Source organism: Hibiscus syriacus, unplaced genomic scaffold, assembly GCF_006381635.1.
Source record: "Hibiscus syriacus cultivar Baekdansim isolate YM2019G1 unplaced genomic scaffold, ASM638163v2 tig00110540_pilon, whole genome shotgun sequence".
In the NCBI taxonomy this organism is placed as follows: Eukaryota; Viridiplantae; Streptophyta; class Magnoliopsida; order Malvales; family Malvaceae; genus Hibiscus; species Hibiscus syriacus.
The window spans coordinates 365,858-382,105 of NW_024062772.1; the positions used below are offsets into that span (position 1 = coordinate 365,858).

General features: G+C 31.4%; 1 protein-coding gene across 1 annotated transcript; it reads left to right on the forward strand.

Moving 5' to 3' along the window:
* Positions 1-2,603: 2,603 nt before the first annotated feature.
* LOC120130286 lies at positions 2,604-6,975 on the forward strand. Its single transcript, XM_039147544.1, has 4 exons — positions 2,604-3,187; positions 6,195-6,251; positions 6,342-6,437; positions 6,521-6,975. Exons 1-4 carry the CDS (start codon positions 2,867-2,869, stop codon positions 6,707-6,709), a joined length of 663 nt encoding a protein of 220 aa, XP_039003475.1. The 5' UTR covers positions 2,604-2,866; the 3' UTR covers positions 6,710-6,975.
* The last annotated feature ends 9,273 nt before the right edge of the window (positions 6,976-16,248 follow it).

A 16,248-nucleotide genomic window follows, 5' to 3' on the forward strand; every position in this document is an offset into this window, starting at 1 on the left:
TCTATAAAAAATTATAATTATAATTGTATAAAATTTTAAAATTGTATAATTACAAATTTTTAATAAAATTTATAAAAAAATTGTATCTCTAATATAAAATTATGCATTCGACTCTCTTTATATAAAATTGTTTGGATGGGGTGTTCACAAAGCTTACACGACAATATACAATATTGATGTGCTAGTTTACGTAGTACATGATAGATGATGATGTAGTAGATGGACTTAATTGATTTTTTGGCTAAATTTAAGGACCTAATTGATCCTTTTATAAAATTTAAAGTTGTAACTATTTTTTTTGAGAAAATATAAAAATTTATTTAAATATAGAGTATAAAATATAAATAATTATTAAGATGTTTAATATATTAAATATAAAAATGCTAAAAATAAATCATTAAAAAATTAGTTTAAGGACCAAATAGAGTGTAAAAAAAAGGTTTAGAGACTATATTGATTTTCTACGAAAGTTTGAGGGTTTTAGATACTATTAAATCAAAAAATTATTGTTAAAATGATTTGAATCTCTACGCGTTAAGATAGAAATCTAGATCTTGTGTTTTTCTGTTCATTAAAATTTTCAAAACAATTTTAATGAAAATACTGAAAACATCATTTTTTTATGTATTCATATTTTCACTTGTTTTTATTTTCACCATTCAGAAATCATTTTATGATTTTACAATCAAACATGTTTTCGTCGACGTTTTCTATTTTCTAAAAAATGAAAATGAAAATAATCTATATTTTTTATAATCAAATGAACCCTAATTTCTCAATTAGGATGATATGAGAAGACACATGGAGCACAACACATCGACACATGATGATCCTAACATCTTTATATATATATATATATTTGAACAAATAACTTATCATCTGAAACATATATCAACAATGGTAGCTTTGAGGTCGTGGGATCGAGTCCCACGGTAGACAATTCATAATTTGGAGGTCTCCTACGGAAGCTGTTCTCAACCTGGCGTTGGGGGCAACATACTATCCTACCTCCCTCTTATCCAATTACATATGAGAATAAGGGTCAGCTAATTTTTTTTTAGCTTTGAGAGTGTTTACGTAATTTTGCGTGTGCATGTGATCAAATTTAGCTAGGAAGTGGGAAGAGGTGGTAATAGTGGGAGGACACAGGTGAGTGAAGTGGGTTAATGGTTTTTAAGTTGAAAACTCTAAATTTGATTTTTAGGTTTCGATCAATTTTGAGTTAGGAAATTTTTTAAGATGCTGAAATGGGTTAAAAAGATATTTCATTAAGTTGAAAATAATAGTGACGTGTCACGTCAGATGAACTAACGAGAGGTAATGTTAGGGACCTTACTAAAAACGAACTAAAAGTTTGGTGGTTGTATTACAAGTTTTTAAAGTTAGGTAACCAAAATACAAGCGTCCTAAAAGTTTGAGGACTATTTATGTAATTTGCCTTAAATGTAACCATCATTTTATAATAAATTTAATTATTAAAATAATTATTAAAATATAATTTAATGATCTATGATATATTTATATCTAATAATATTTTTAAATTTAGAATCTAATTATATAGTGTAAAATTTTTTGTTTTACTTCTTTTTACTATTTTTAGATGAGGAAAATAAAAAATTAAAATTATTTTTTAATAAATATTTTCAAAATATTTAATTTTAATTATTCAATTATCATAAAATAGAAAAATCAAAAGATTTAAACCTAATATGATTCTTCCCCATAAAATATAAGATAATTTACAATTGAACTCATAATTTAGGGGAAAGTCTAAAGAAAGACAATTTAATTTAAGGCCGAGAAAATGCACAATCGAAAATATTATGAAAAATTATAACATTTTTCGTTAGACGTAACCTAAAATTTAACATTTTTCTATTAAAAATTTTCCTCATAATATTTTCAATTGATAACAAAAAAATGTTATCATCTAAACAAAATTTTTGATTAAACAAAAAATATTGAAGAATTAATATTTTAAGTTATTAACAGAGAATATTACATTTTCATAATATTTTCGATTATACTCATTTATTATATAATTATTTATTCTTAAATTAGGTTCACATATAGGGATGACAATTCAATCCGAACCCGACGGGTTCTGATCCGACCCGGTTGGAGTATATTTTTTTTAAAAAAAAAATCGGGTTCGGGTCGGGGTTTTTTTAAATGCACTGTTTGGGTTGGGTTTAGGGTGAAAAAAATCCGACCCGACCAGAAAAATATATATAATTTTACCCTATATATTTAGGGATAATTACAATATTACAACTATATATATATATATTTAATTAAGTCATTATTTTTATTGAATAAAAATATTTTTTTATTGAAATAAAAATATTTTTTTATTATTTCGTGTTGGGTCGAGTAAGATTTTTAAATCATATATTCGAATCAGTTAAAACCTTAATTTCGTCTGATCAGGTCGAATCACGGGTGGAAGACATTTTCTTCTCAGCTCAAGTCAGGTGACCCAAAAACCCAATATGCTAATCCATTGCCATCCCTATTCACATAGGGTATAACTACCCATAATTTAGAGTCATAGTATATATAGTATAAAGGAGGGAGTGTCAGACCCACTGGCCACACAATTGATTCCATTTTTCTTCTTTTTCTCACCTCTCTCACGCGTTCTCGGCCGACCCTTCTTAACAATGACAAAGCCCAAGTCAAAGAAAAAGGTTCTCGATTATATTTATCGAAGGAGAAAATCAAATCCCCCAGTCTCTATATATTATTGCTCACACCCATCTCCCTCACTTTTCATCTTCTTTTCTCTTCTGAATCCCATTTATAAGATCCACAGATTTATCAATATCTGGGTTTCTCTCTTTTTTCTTGTTCTTTGGTTGTAACGATGATGGTGAAAGATGAGTGGGTTCAGGCGGCGATCACGGACGACAACGTGGTGGTTGAGTTGTTGGTAAGGCTCAAGCAAGCCCAGGTGGCACCGCCGGTTTTCAATTCTGCCTTGCCCGCGTTTAGGTGGGGGATACGTCAGCGGAGGTCTAAACGCATGTTGCTGCGATGCGACGGAAACAGAGACGGAGGTAGTCCCACCACGCCGCTTTGTTGGAGCGGTGGTAGCAGCGACGCCTCTCCTTCCGCCGTCGACGGCTTTGAAGAGATCAGCACACACGTCCACCGCTCAAATCCTGTCGCACCTCCCAGATCCAAGGTTTTCTTCCCACTCTCTCTCTCTCTCTCTATTAAGTGGCTGAATCTCTTTTGCTTTCATATTTTGGGTTGACGGTTACGTATCGCCGCCTTTGTTTTCGGCTTCGCCTTTTCGTCTGGTTTCTGATTTGGAATGACAGTAATTCATCGATTCCCAGCTGAGTCACCGAGTTCATCAGATCTGACATTATTAACTTTTCTCTTCATCTTCGAACTTCCCGATTCGACCTCTCCGATCATCGGTTTAACAGTGTTGTTACTAAAACGGCGAAGCCGTTATCATCCCTACCGTTTGGACTAAAAAGCCCCTGTTTTTTAAAACTTTTTACCATTTTCACGTGAGGACGGATTTTTACTGAACCTTACTTTTAAACCATGCCCCTTTCAGGGCTGGAAAGGAAACTACACAGATCACTAGCTCGGTAAATACTTGAATTAAATATATTTAATATCTCGAGTTTTTAACGAGTTGATATAAACTTAAATAATAAGAAAGTTCTACATTATTAATTCAAGAAAATCGATAAAAAAATTATAAAAATATTATTATTTATACTCAAAATATTATTAAACGGTAAAATGTTATTTAAAATATTATTTTTTTATTTGATATATTACCAAACATTGTAAAACAATTAATAATAATAAAATTAGTAGAAATAATAATATTTTAATAATAATTTACTGATTTTATTAAAAACTAATAATAAAACGAATAATAACTTTTTTTTATCGTATATTAACTTGTTGCTCATGAGATTTTCCCTAAATAGTATATTATATTTTTAAATTTTACTTTTAATTATAATAATATTTTAAATAAATTATGTGTTTAATAATTAAACTATTAATTTTTTGTCTTAATATTTAAACTTTATTTTTTTTTAAAAATTACACATAAAATTTAATTTCTTTATCATTTTAATATCGATCATTAAATTTTTTAATTTTTATTTTATTTTAATACGTGTCGTTAAGATTTGAGAAAATTAAAATTTTAGATATTAAAATATATCAAAATTAATATCCAGATACTAAACACTAAGTTTTTAACCATGAGTACTAAAATAAATTAAAAATTAAACATTAGATATTATTTAAAAAATTTAAAAATTTAATTATTAGTACAATTTAAAATTGATAATTTAATTATTAAATACATGGTATACCTGACATTTTTATAGGTTATTTTGAGAAAGGAGTACAAGATTTTCATTCGAATTCAGATTTTAATATAGTTAAATTTTAAGAAAAATCAAATTAAAATTTCAATTTTTTTAATTTTTATTTGATAATTTTAAACTCTCCACTCTCAAATTCGTTCGTTTACATCAGTAACCTTGTTTACCAGATCAGAGCTTTCCAGTAGAGGACAATTTGTCAGAAGTGTAAATAGGATTCCCCAGCTCCCACCGTCCAAGGAGCTTTCAGCGCAGTGGGGGGCGTTTCGGTCATAGTAATAGGTGGAAGTGGACCCCGTCGAAATGAAGGGGAGGGAGAGTACTTCAGGTGTGACGCTGGTGTAATCGGACTTGGTAGAGTCCATAGACGAAATCGAAAAAATTGAAAAATCGATATGGATCGAGTAAAATAATTTGATTTGGTTTAATTCTGTTTTGTATTATACGATTTAGTTTTCGGTTCGGTTTAAAGTTTTCATTCTTTTGATTCGGTTCGGATTTTTCATATGGAACTCATTTGTTTCATATTTAACCGAATAGATAATTTTTTTTTAAAATTATAGTTTCAAGTGATTTTTTCATTGAAAAACTGAACAGAACTGAAAAATCATAATCGTTAAAAAAATCGAACTGAACCGAAAAAAATCGATTTCGATTTTTTTAATTTTTTAACCATTCAATTTCGATTTAAATTTTAAAAAATCATTTATTTTGATTCGATTTACTTTTTGATAAAAAACCGAACTAAACCAAATCGAATACACCCTTAACCTTCCCCAATCTGTAACGTACTATATCTCTTAATTTGTTTCGGGATTATTAGGTCTAGGTGGGGAGCGGGTTATGTAAGTCACGTGCGTGGTATTCGTCACGTGCTTGTCAGTCTTACGTGGGGTCTTATACCGGCTTTTGTCGTTTTCGTTTTTTAATTCTATGCCCCTTTGGCCACTCTGACTCCGCCGGCTTTACAAACAGAAGCGCCTTAGGTTGCATCTTTCTATACAATTTTTTTTTATTATTATATATATATATAATCATCGTGAAAAATATTTTTGGATCTGATACTGTGAATGTTAATAGTGTCTTCTCATTTTCTCTCTTCTATTGTAATTCTAAATAAAAATTAATTTTTAAATAATATTTAATATTTAGTTTTTATTTTATTTTAGTAATTCGTTATTAAAAATTTAACGCGTTTAATACATAAATTATTAATTTTGATCCGTTTGAATACCTAAACTTTCAATTAATTTTAAGATTTAATTGTAAATTTTAAACGGGTACTAAAATAAAAAAAAATTAAACTTTAGATATTATTTTAAAAATTAAAAGTTTAGACACTGAAATGAATAAAAACTAATAGTTTAAGTACTGAATACTTAATTTACCCTAAAAGTTAATTCATTTTATTAAAGGAGTTTACATTCCAGTCAAGTATTAGTGAGTTTGTATCAAGTATGATTATTGTTCGAGTTGTTTGAGTTCAATTATGTTACACCGGCCCATAGTTAGAGATAATCATGGGTCGGGTCGAATTTTTAGTTTATACGACTCGATTCAAGTATAACATCCCTCCATCTGTCATTGGATCTGGGTTTAGAAAAGTTAAACTCGACCTGACTTTTAAGATAAAATCAACTCGAGAGTTAAAAAGAGTGGACTGCAACTAGCACTAACCATTGCCTTCCCTCTAATGCTGTGGCCTTGACAAACTTGAGATTAGCTTCGGTGTCTCGTTTACAAGCATCTAACAAGTTTTAGGCAATCCGGATAATTGCGATACATGCTTAGTTTATTGATTAATGGTGGGTTTTACTGGTTCTGCAGGGCAGTGCTTGTAGTGGAACCAACAGAACAAGTTCCAAGAGGTCAAGAAGAAAGAAGGTACCAAAATTACCTGTGATTTTCCTGGGAAAAAATGTTTCACGTTGACGATGATTAATTGGTTTAGAGCAATTTATTGTCATTTTTCAGACACTTGCTGAACTGGAGGAGGAGGAGGAGGAGGAGGAGGAGGATGGGAGTTGTAAAGAACATCAAACCACGAACGAGAACTTGAAAAGAACTAGGGTTAGTTGAAAATACATGTTTCACGTTGAGAGTTTCTTAATTATTCTTGCCCTATTTTGATGTAAACTTCACTTGTGTTACAGCTTCATTCGAACTCGAGTTTAATCGATAATGAACCAGAAATGGTACATTGTCCGAGACCACCGGATGGTGACCGTAAACCGCCGTTAGATTCCCGCAACGCAGGCAAAGATATCTTCGTACTGCCTGATCTAAATATGATGCCCGGTGAAGACGACTCGGGTCCCGAAATGTTACACGGGACTAGCTGAACGGGCAAAGATATTGAGGATTGGTAGAGACTGTTGTTATGAGGTAAAGACGATCCCCTCATTGCCGCCTTGTTTCGAAATTTTATGTATATAAATTAGTTGCTTATCTTTGTAGGTTAAAACTTGTTTAAACGATTTCATAGTATTGGTGCTGGGAAAACAGAGTTTTTACCCTCTTCCCCTTTTTAACTTGGGGAGCATTCCTAAATTCATTGATGCCTGCTATTTCTTACCGATTTCCTTTTTACCGTGAACCGAAGGAATTTATTAGGGGTGAGTATTCGGTCGAGTAGAATATATGATTTAATATGTTCCGCCATCGGCGGTTCACTCCTTTTAATTTGAGCGTAGGGTCGCGATCGACGAGAGAGTGATTGAACTTTGGTGTTTTTTGTTGGAAAACGACGAAGAGGATGGAATGATTCCCAAGTAAGAAGGAATCCTCTTTTCGATCTCGCTCAGGTATAAATAGCCTAATCATATGGTGGTTGTTGTCAGATCTAAGATCATAATAACTACACACGTAGATTGTCAGTTTGTGCAGATACAACTATCAGTCATCAAGCTTAGGTATAAATAGCCTGATCATATGGTGGTTGTTGTCAGATCTAAGATCATCATGACTACACGTAGATTGTCGGTTTGTGCAGATTCGACTATCAGTCATCAGATTTGATTGTTAAAATCATTTCGTAGGATGACGAAGGGGAGTTCTGGGTGACCATTTGGCCAAGATAGGTTTTAGGATGCTTGTCAATCGCAATGCAAGTAGAAGCTTATTGGGGTTGATCGAAACCAATGCCTGCACATAATGGGTGTATTTTATGACCAAATTACAAGCATGCAAACTTACAAGAAAGGATCAAGAATGGAACATTGGCATTAAATATAGGGTTAATACACTTTTAGGTGCTTAAATTATATCTCAAATTGATTTTTGGTAGTTAAAAAATATGTTTCTAATGTTCTATCAGTTATATTTTTAAGTATCTGCCGTTAAAAAATCGTTAAATGACATGTGTCACATTTATATTTTTAAAAAATATTTTATTTTAAAAAAATTAAAAAATATAAACATGACACATGTCACTTACTGTTCTTTTAACAGTAAGTTTCTAAAAGTGTAATGAAGAAATTGTTAAACAATTATTTTTAACGAAAATTTTTTTTAAGCAACAAAAATACAATTTGTGATATAATTTAAACACTTAAAAATGTATTAAGCCTTAAATATAATATATTTTCTTTATTTTGGGCGGTCGACAATGAGTTAAAAGGACATTTAGGCCCTCACTTACTGAGCAAAGTTGAACTAATGCAGCCATGTATAAGACTAGGCACGACTCACCACTTTATAGGGAGAGCAAATGTTTTTTTTCCATCTATTTGATTAGTTTTCTATTGGGTAAATTACATGTTTGATACTTAAATTAATAGTTTTGGTATCTAAATTTTATTTTTTAAAGCAAACTAACGTTTAGTTTTTTGTTTTATTTAGTACCCCACAGTTGAATTTTTTTTGGACTAGTTCCTCGATCGTCGCATCTACATTCGTCGATCGTCGTATCCATCAACTGTTGAAGCTCAAACTTTCTAATTCGCCCTTTTTTGACCCCTAAATGGGGTTTAAACATCTATTTTACCCAAAAATGCCTCAATTTTCCCAAATCAACGATTAACAGTTTGACTTCTTCATCTTTAGATCTTTGTCATCAACTGTATGAAGAACCTGAAATTGGACTATGTTGGTCGACTCCTCATTCTCTCATGGTCCACCGTTCGGATCGGTCATTCGTCCACCAGAGCTATTCTCCGTCACCTTGTTCGTTAAATTTTTAACAATGGTGTACTAAAATGAAAGAAAAAAAACTAAACGTTAAATATGATTTTGAAAAAATTAAAAGAGTATGTACTAAAATGAACCAAAACTAATAATTTAAATGCTAAATACAAATTTACCCTTTTCTATTTGAAAATCACTTGATTAAATTGAAATAATCGGACCAATTTGACTACCAAACAAGACCTAAAAAATAATTTAATCTATATATCATGTCATCCGTCGTGTGATCAGTCATCGTGAACTATTACGTTAATACCATGAATTATCGCATTATTGGTCAAACATCAAGATTATTTTTCGAATTGAAAATCTATATTAGACAAAAACATAATTCAAAAACCACATTAATTTTTTTAAAAGGGTACAACATCCTCGCGAAGAGTATAAAGAAGAAAAAAAATTAGTTGACCCTATTCCCATATGTAATGGGGTAAAGGGGAGGTATGATAGTAGGTTGCCCCCAACGACCAGGTTGAGAGCAGCTTCCGTGGGAGACCTCTGACAGTCAGAATTATGAATTGCCCACCATGAGACCTCTGACAGTCAGAATTACTCAAACTATAAACCTCTAAAAATAACCGTTGTCTCTTTAGTTACTGAAATAGTTTAATTCGTGTTAATGAAATAGTTTAATTTAAAACTGACATTAATCTTTTCCACTCAATTTTATACATTAATCTTAAAGAATAAAACTGGTTTCATTAACACGAATTAAACTATTTCAGTAACTAAAGAGACAACGGTTATTTTTAGAGGTTTATAGTTTGAGTAATAACAATCGTATGATATTTATACGTCCATTTTAACAAAAAAATTAAAACATTGGAAGTTAAAATATTTCGAAAAAATAAAAAATAAAGTGACTAATTTTACCAGTATACCTTAAATATATTAAAATATATTTTCTAACCATTTAAGTTTTAAAAATTATAAAAATATTATTTTTTAAACATTTACAAAATGATTGTTAAACTTTATCAAAATATTATAAAATAGTTCTCAAATTTATTGATGTATAATAAAATATTTTTTAAACTTATTAAAATTTATCATTATTTTGTAGTAATTTGATAGGTTTAATTACTATTTTATATCCTTTGAAACAAAAAAAATAGGGTAAAATATATGAATGGTTCTCCGACTATAGGATAATACTTTATTGAGTCTCTTAACTATAAAAAGTTATAAAATAGTCCATGACTATAGGAAATTGCTTTGTTGAGTCCCTCGAGTATTAAAAATTACAAAATGGTCATCTTGTTATTCATTATGTTCCAAACTCAAAATTGGTCCCTCGACTATAGGGAGTCTGAGCTTGATTTTATATACATGGAAGTCAAATAAATTTTCTATATTTATAAATTGTTTCAAATGCTTAAATTATATGTTTTTAGGGGGGAAATAGAGAAAATTGGAAATTTGGGAATAATAGTTGATTAATTAGAGAAATAGTGATGTTTTTATAATATATGGTGAAATTATAGGTAGCTAAAATTGCTTTTGATAGAATTATTAATAAATATTGACGACTTTATTTCATTTTTTCTTGTATTTGTAAGATCAAATGAAAAGAAAATTATAAATATAAAAAAATTCTGAACATATATTACCTTTTAATCGTCTAAAACTATCAAAAGAAATTTAATTCACTTAAACACAATTTTTAAAAATTTCATATTTTTATCCATCAACTTTTATCTCTTTGTAATTAGTTTCAAAACACAAATAAAAAAGGGTAAACTACGTGTTTAGTATCTAAATTATAAGTTTTAATCCGTTTTAATATCTAAACTTTCAATTTCTTTAAAACTATACCTAATGTTTAGTTTTTATTTTATTTTAGTACCCCGCAGTTAACTACATAATGCATTTAGTACCTAAACTATTAGCTTTAGTCCATTTTAATACCTAAATTTCTAATTTTTTTCAAAACTTAACATTCAATTTTAAACTGATACTAAAATGAAATGAAATTTTATATTTAAGCCTAAGTCAAATAGAAAATATAAATCCCTGTACCTGCAGCCTGCCCCTGCCCCTTATAAGAATATTTAAAAAATATTATAGAATTAAATTAATAGTTGTATCTATCTGATCATTAATAGTTAATTTAATTAATTGAATTATCAATTCAACAATGATTAAATTATAAAAAATTAGGAAGCTGGCTTTTCTTCAACAACTCTACTATGGTGTCTTTCAATAATCGATGGGGAACTTTTATTTTGCGGCGCCTAAAAAATGGTGTGATCGGTTAAATAAGTGACCGGTTAAAATTTAGATCGTTATGTTATATCATTTAACCGGAAATATTATCAAGCATAATAACATATTAGGTAGCGCTTAGATAATGTAATAGGTAGCGCTTAGATAATAAAATAAACATTTAACCAGAAATATTATCAAGTATAATAACAAATTAGGTAGCGCTTATATAATGTAATAGGTAGCACATATATTGACCTATTTTCTCATAAAAAGATAAATTTAAACCGGTTACATTATAAATTGACCTATTACATTATAAATATCAGTTTCAATGTTTTCAGGATCGATACAATTTTAAATGTATCGACACTTTATGCGTGCAACTCGTTTGTGTTTTATTTTGGAAAAAAGTATCGACACATATTTAAAGAGTGTTGATACATAATGTAGACCTATTTGCTAATTAACCGGTATATTTTAACCGGTTACATTGTAAATTTATATGTTACATAATAATTATCGATTTTGATGTTTCGATGATCGATACTTTTTAAAAATGTATCGACATTTTATGCGTACACCTCGTTTGCCATTTATTTTGAAAAAATGTATCGACACAAATTAAACAAAGTGTCGATACTTTATGTTGACATATTCTCTCATGAACCCGGTATATTTCTACTGGTTACATTGGAAATTTACCTATTATATTATATTTGTCGACACAAAATCTAATAGTGTCGATACTTTATGTTAACCTGTTTTATAATTAAACGGTATATGTGTACTGATTACATTGTCAATTTACCTATTACATTATATCATTTGTCATTAAAATAGTCTAATTTTACCACATACATTGTAATTTTACCTATTACTTTAAAGTTATTGAATTATGTAGTTATTGTACATACATGAATATGTCCTGCAAATTTAATGTTGTACCCACCCTTCAACTACCACCACTACCAATACCACATCCTATTGAAAGCACTACTGAAACATATTGTTCAATGAACCTTTACTTACATACATCTCCATCAACTCCTGTTGGGACCACTGAAATTGCACAACAAAATTTTTGCCATGGATCATACTGATGCAGACAATGTTAAGCCAACCGAGTAATACAATAAAGTACATAATGTTGATGAATCTGACATATTGGTTGGTAAGCTCTTCTCTTCACATGATCAAGCTTGGTACTTTTACAAGGAATTCACAAGGGAACATGGGTTTAGTGCACGTCGGGGAACAACACGGCTTGACATGGAAGGGAATGTGAAGACACAAGAATTTTGTTGTTCCAAAGAAGGGTTTCGAGTATCAAAACTCAACACCGTTGATCGTCAATGTGCTCATACGCCAATCACAAGAACATGATGCAAGGCTAGAATCGTAGTTACAGCAACAAATACAAACGATCAGTGGATTATAAGTAAGTCTTATCAGAAACATAATCATGCATTGTGCACACCTGCTATGACACCATTTATGCGTTCTAATAGAGCTGTAAGTAAGGCTGATATCGATGAGGCAACAACATTGAAAGAGGTCGGTGTTGTCACGTCACAAGTAATGAACTATTTAACGCAGCAGGCATGTGGCTATCATAATGTTGGATTTACACATAAAGGCCTCTACAATGCACTTCAAAGAGGCAAAGCAAAGGAAATCGTCGATGGGGATGTGAATGCGCTTATTGCTTACTTTGATTATAAGAAACATAATGATCCCGGGTTTTTTGTGACATACTCGGTAGATGAATCAGGGGCGTTGCATAATCTTATTTGGTCGGATTCTACATCGAGATCAGATTACATATGCTTCGGTGATGTAATTGCGTTAGACACAACGTACAAAGATAATTTGTATGGTCGACCAATTATGCCTATTGTCGGTGTCAATCATCACCATAACACAATTGTGTTTGCTACTGCCATAATCGTTGACGAGACGTCCCAATCTTTCGAGTGGGTGCTACAGAATTTTTTATAAGCCATGATGAACAAATCGCCTATTTCAGTTGTCACCGATGGAGATAGGGCAATGCAGAGGGCTATGAAATCTGTTATCCCTAATGCTAAGCACAGATTATGTTCTTGGCATATTTCTCGCAATGCACAAGCTAACATTGGTGACCCAAAATTTACAGCAGCATTCTCAAAATGCATGGTTTCCTGGTAGACAACCGACGAATTTGATATTCAATGGCAGTCAGTTGTTTCAGAGTTCAACGTCGAAAAGTATCCATGGGTGATTGAGAAGGGAAATACTCGGCACTTATGGGCACAAGCATATCTAACCGGTCATTTCTTTGCTAATATTCGCTCAACACAAAGGTGCGAGTCTATGAATGCTTCACTCGCAATTGCATTGAAACACAAGAAGACATATTTAGATATTGTTCGTGCAATTGAAGATGGAATTAGTAGAATGCGTCTGAACGAGTTGAAAGCGGATTACTTAAGTTCCCAGATGAAGCCCTTCCTGATCACAAAACTGGTTGAATTTGAAAGTCATGCTTCTGAGATTTATACACGCGAATCTTTTCATGCGTTCCAAGAAGAACTTCAACGGGAGACATTGTACCGGATTCAGGAAGAGATTGAGTCATTATCAGATGAATGTCAATATTTTTATTTGAAAAGGTACAAAGAAAAAAATAGGACATTTGAAATTAGTTTTGATTCTCGTACAGAAACCCTAAATTGCTCATGCAAAAAATTCGAGACAGTTGGACTTCCATGTCGCCGTCAACTTCACATTTTGAAGCACTTGGATTACACATATTTGCCCGGGTCTTTGATTCAAATTAGGTGGACTAAGGATACGAAGGCTTCTGCACCCAGTTTTGTTGATTTTAATGTGCCTCCAGAAATAATGCAAATGGCAAGGTTTGTTTCTCTACGTGCAACAACAAGTATGTTATGTTATAATGCATCAAAGACAGACGCGTCTTTCAAAACCGCAATAGATGAGATGAAAAGATTAACAGAAGAATTTGAGAACTCGTTTGGTTTGAATGATTCAGTCAATCGGAGCAGTGTATTAAACAACGTTCGCGACCCTCAACGAAAATAACATAAGCGAAAAGAAGTAACAAAGAACAAGGTCGAGAAGAAAATTAGGCGATGTGGGTTTTGCAACGGTGAGGGACATAACAAACTAATATGTCCTCAAGTCAAGCTGGGTTTGAATACAAGCACGCAACCTACTTCAACTGATTTTTTTGAAGACGAAATGGACTGGTCATTCAGTCCCGCACATGATGTTAGAGACATTTGGAATAATGCAGACAACGATCTCCATATATCCTAAGTATCAACATGACTCCTACTGTGTATAGGAAACATGTACAACAACCTATTGTTATTGTAAATTAACCACATCATTCAATCATGTTTGAACATTACAACTATATTCGTATAAAATTAAAAACAATTCTTCAACAACTGAATACAACTATTATATGTAATGTTCAATCATGTACTCCTTATGTTGTAGGGATTCAGTCCCTAAACCCTCAAAAAAAAGCTTGTCTTACCAATTCATAGCTTACCATTTGGACCCTAAAATGGTGTTTTATTGGCTATACAGTCAACATGATTATGAGCTTCCTTTATCATTTTGCATTCAGTCAGACTGTAGAGATTTGAAATTTGTAATGAATTAAAAGATCTTAAACACTTGAATTCAATTACCATTTCAAGAATAATTACATGAATACATTGATACTTACTGGTCGCTTTCGATTTTCTTCAATGTTGATACGCTGGGGCTCCATTTGAAGGTCATCACCGTCAGAGTGGAAGAGTTCTCTGCCTTTAGGGTTTTTCGTTTTGGGTTTTGTATATATAAGAAAAAAAACACGCGTAATTTTCAAAAGTATCGACACTAATTTAAAAAGTGTCGATACATTCTGTAGACCTATTTTCTCATAAAACCGGTAAATTTAAACCGGTTACATTGTAAAGTGACCTATTACATTATAATTACGAGTTTTGATGTTTTTAGGATCAACACTTTTTCTAAATGTATCGACACTTTTTCGTGAACTTGTTTGGAAAATTTATTATGGACATAAAGTGTCGACACAAATGTATAAAGTATCGATACATTATGCATACCTTTTTTTAAATAACCAATATATTTAGACCGGCTACATTGTTATGTTACCGATTACATTATAATTATGTGTTTCGATGTTTGTAGGATCGACACTTTTTATAAATGTATCGACACTTTGTTCGTGCACTTGGTTTGGAAATACATTCTAGACAACATGTATCGACACAAATGAATAAAGTGTCGACACATATTGTAGACCTATTCTCTCATAAAATCGGTAAATTTAAACCGGTTACATTGTAAAGTGACCTATTACATTATAGTTACGGGTTTCGATGTTTTTGGGATCGACACTTGATATAAATGTGTCGACACTTATTTGTGAACTTGTTTTGTTTGGAAAACACATTATGGACACAAAGTATCGGTACAAATTTATAAAGTGTCGATACTTTATGAATACCTCTTTTCTCATAAACCGATATATTTAGACCGATTACATTATTATTTTACCTATTACATTATAATTACGGATTTCGATGTTTTTGGGATCGATACTTTTTATAAATGTATCGACACTTTGTTCTTGCACTTGGTTTGGAAATACATTCTGGACAACATGTATCGACACAAATGAATAAAGTGTCGACACATATTGTAGACCTATTTTCTCATAAAACCGGTAAATTTAAACCGGTTACATTGTAAAGTGACCTATTACATTATAGTTACGGGTTTCGATATTTTTGGGATCGACACTTGATATAAATGTGTCGACACTTATTTGTGAACTTGTTTTGTTTGGAAAACACATTATTGACACTTTTGCCTTTGTTTTGTACCCCCAAGACGGCTGCAGCAGTCGATACCCCCAGAGGGAATGAATAATCGCCATATTTAGCAATACATTGTTTGACATCAAATTGCTCCATCAAGGATCGACACAATTCCCTCCGAATTGGTCGATCCTTTACTCCTATCAATGATCCAAACCTCATTTCACTCAGCACATTAAACTGATCATTCTTTTTAAGGTGTTCAATTAATGAATACACCCTTTTTATGCTGCACCTTGTCGACACATCCTACATTTTTTAACAATATATAATGTTATTGTTCTTATATATCTTGTATCAACGTATTTACAAGTTTAATGAATACCTTCTTTTCATGTGCTTTCCTCCGTTCTTTGTATTCTTTACTATCATTCCTTGACAGTGTGATGTAAGGTTCCTTTTGAGCATCACTCATCGAATTCCATTTCGACCTCACATCTTTTTTCACCTAATATTAATCATAAACGTTTCTTAATCAATACATTAACGCTAAATAATACTCAATGTCAATTTCATTTTACATACCGAACCGCTGTGTGTGACATCTTCCTTTATCCTTTTACATTCGTCCATACTGTCAA

Bases quoted from the DNA above. Each gene is read 5' to 3' on its own strand.
- LOC120130286 (XM_039147544.1), top strand. From the start codon at position 2,867: ATGATGGTGAAAGATGAGTGGGTTCAGGCGGCGATCACGGACGACAAC. The intron at 3,188-6,194 runs GTTTTCTTCCCA...CTGGTTCTGCAG, and splicing joins TCGCACCTCCCAGATCCAAG to GGCAGTGCTTGTAGTGGAAC. The intron at 6,252-6,341 runs GTACCAAAATTA...GTCATTTTTCAG, and splicing joins AGAGGTCAAGAAGAAAGAAG to ACACTTGCTGAACTGGAGGA.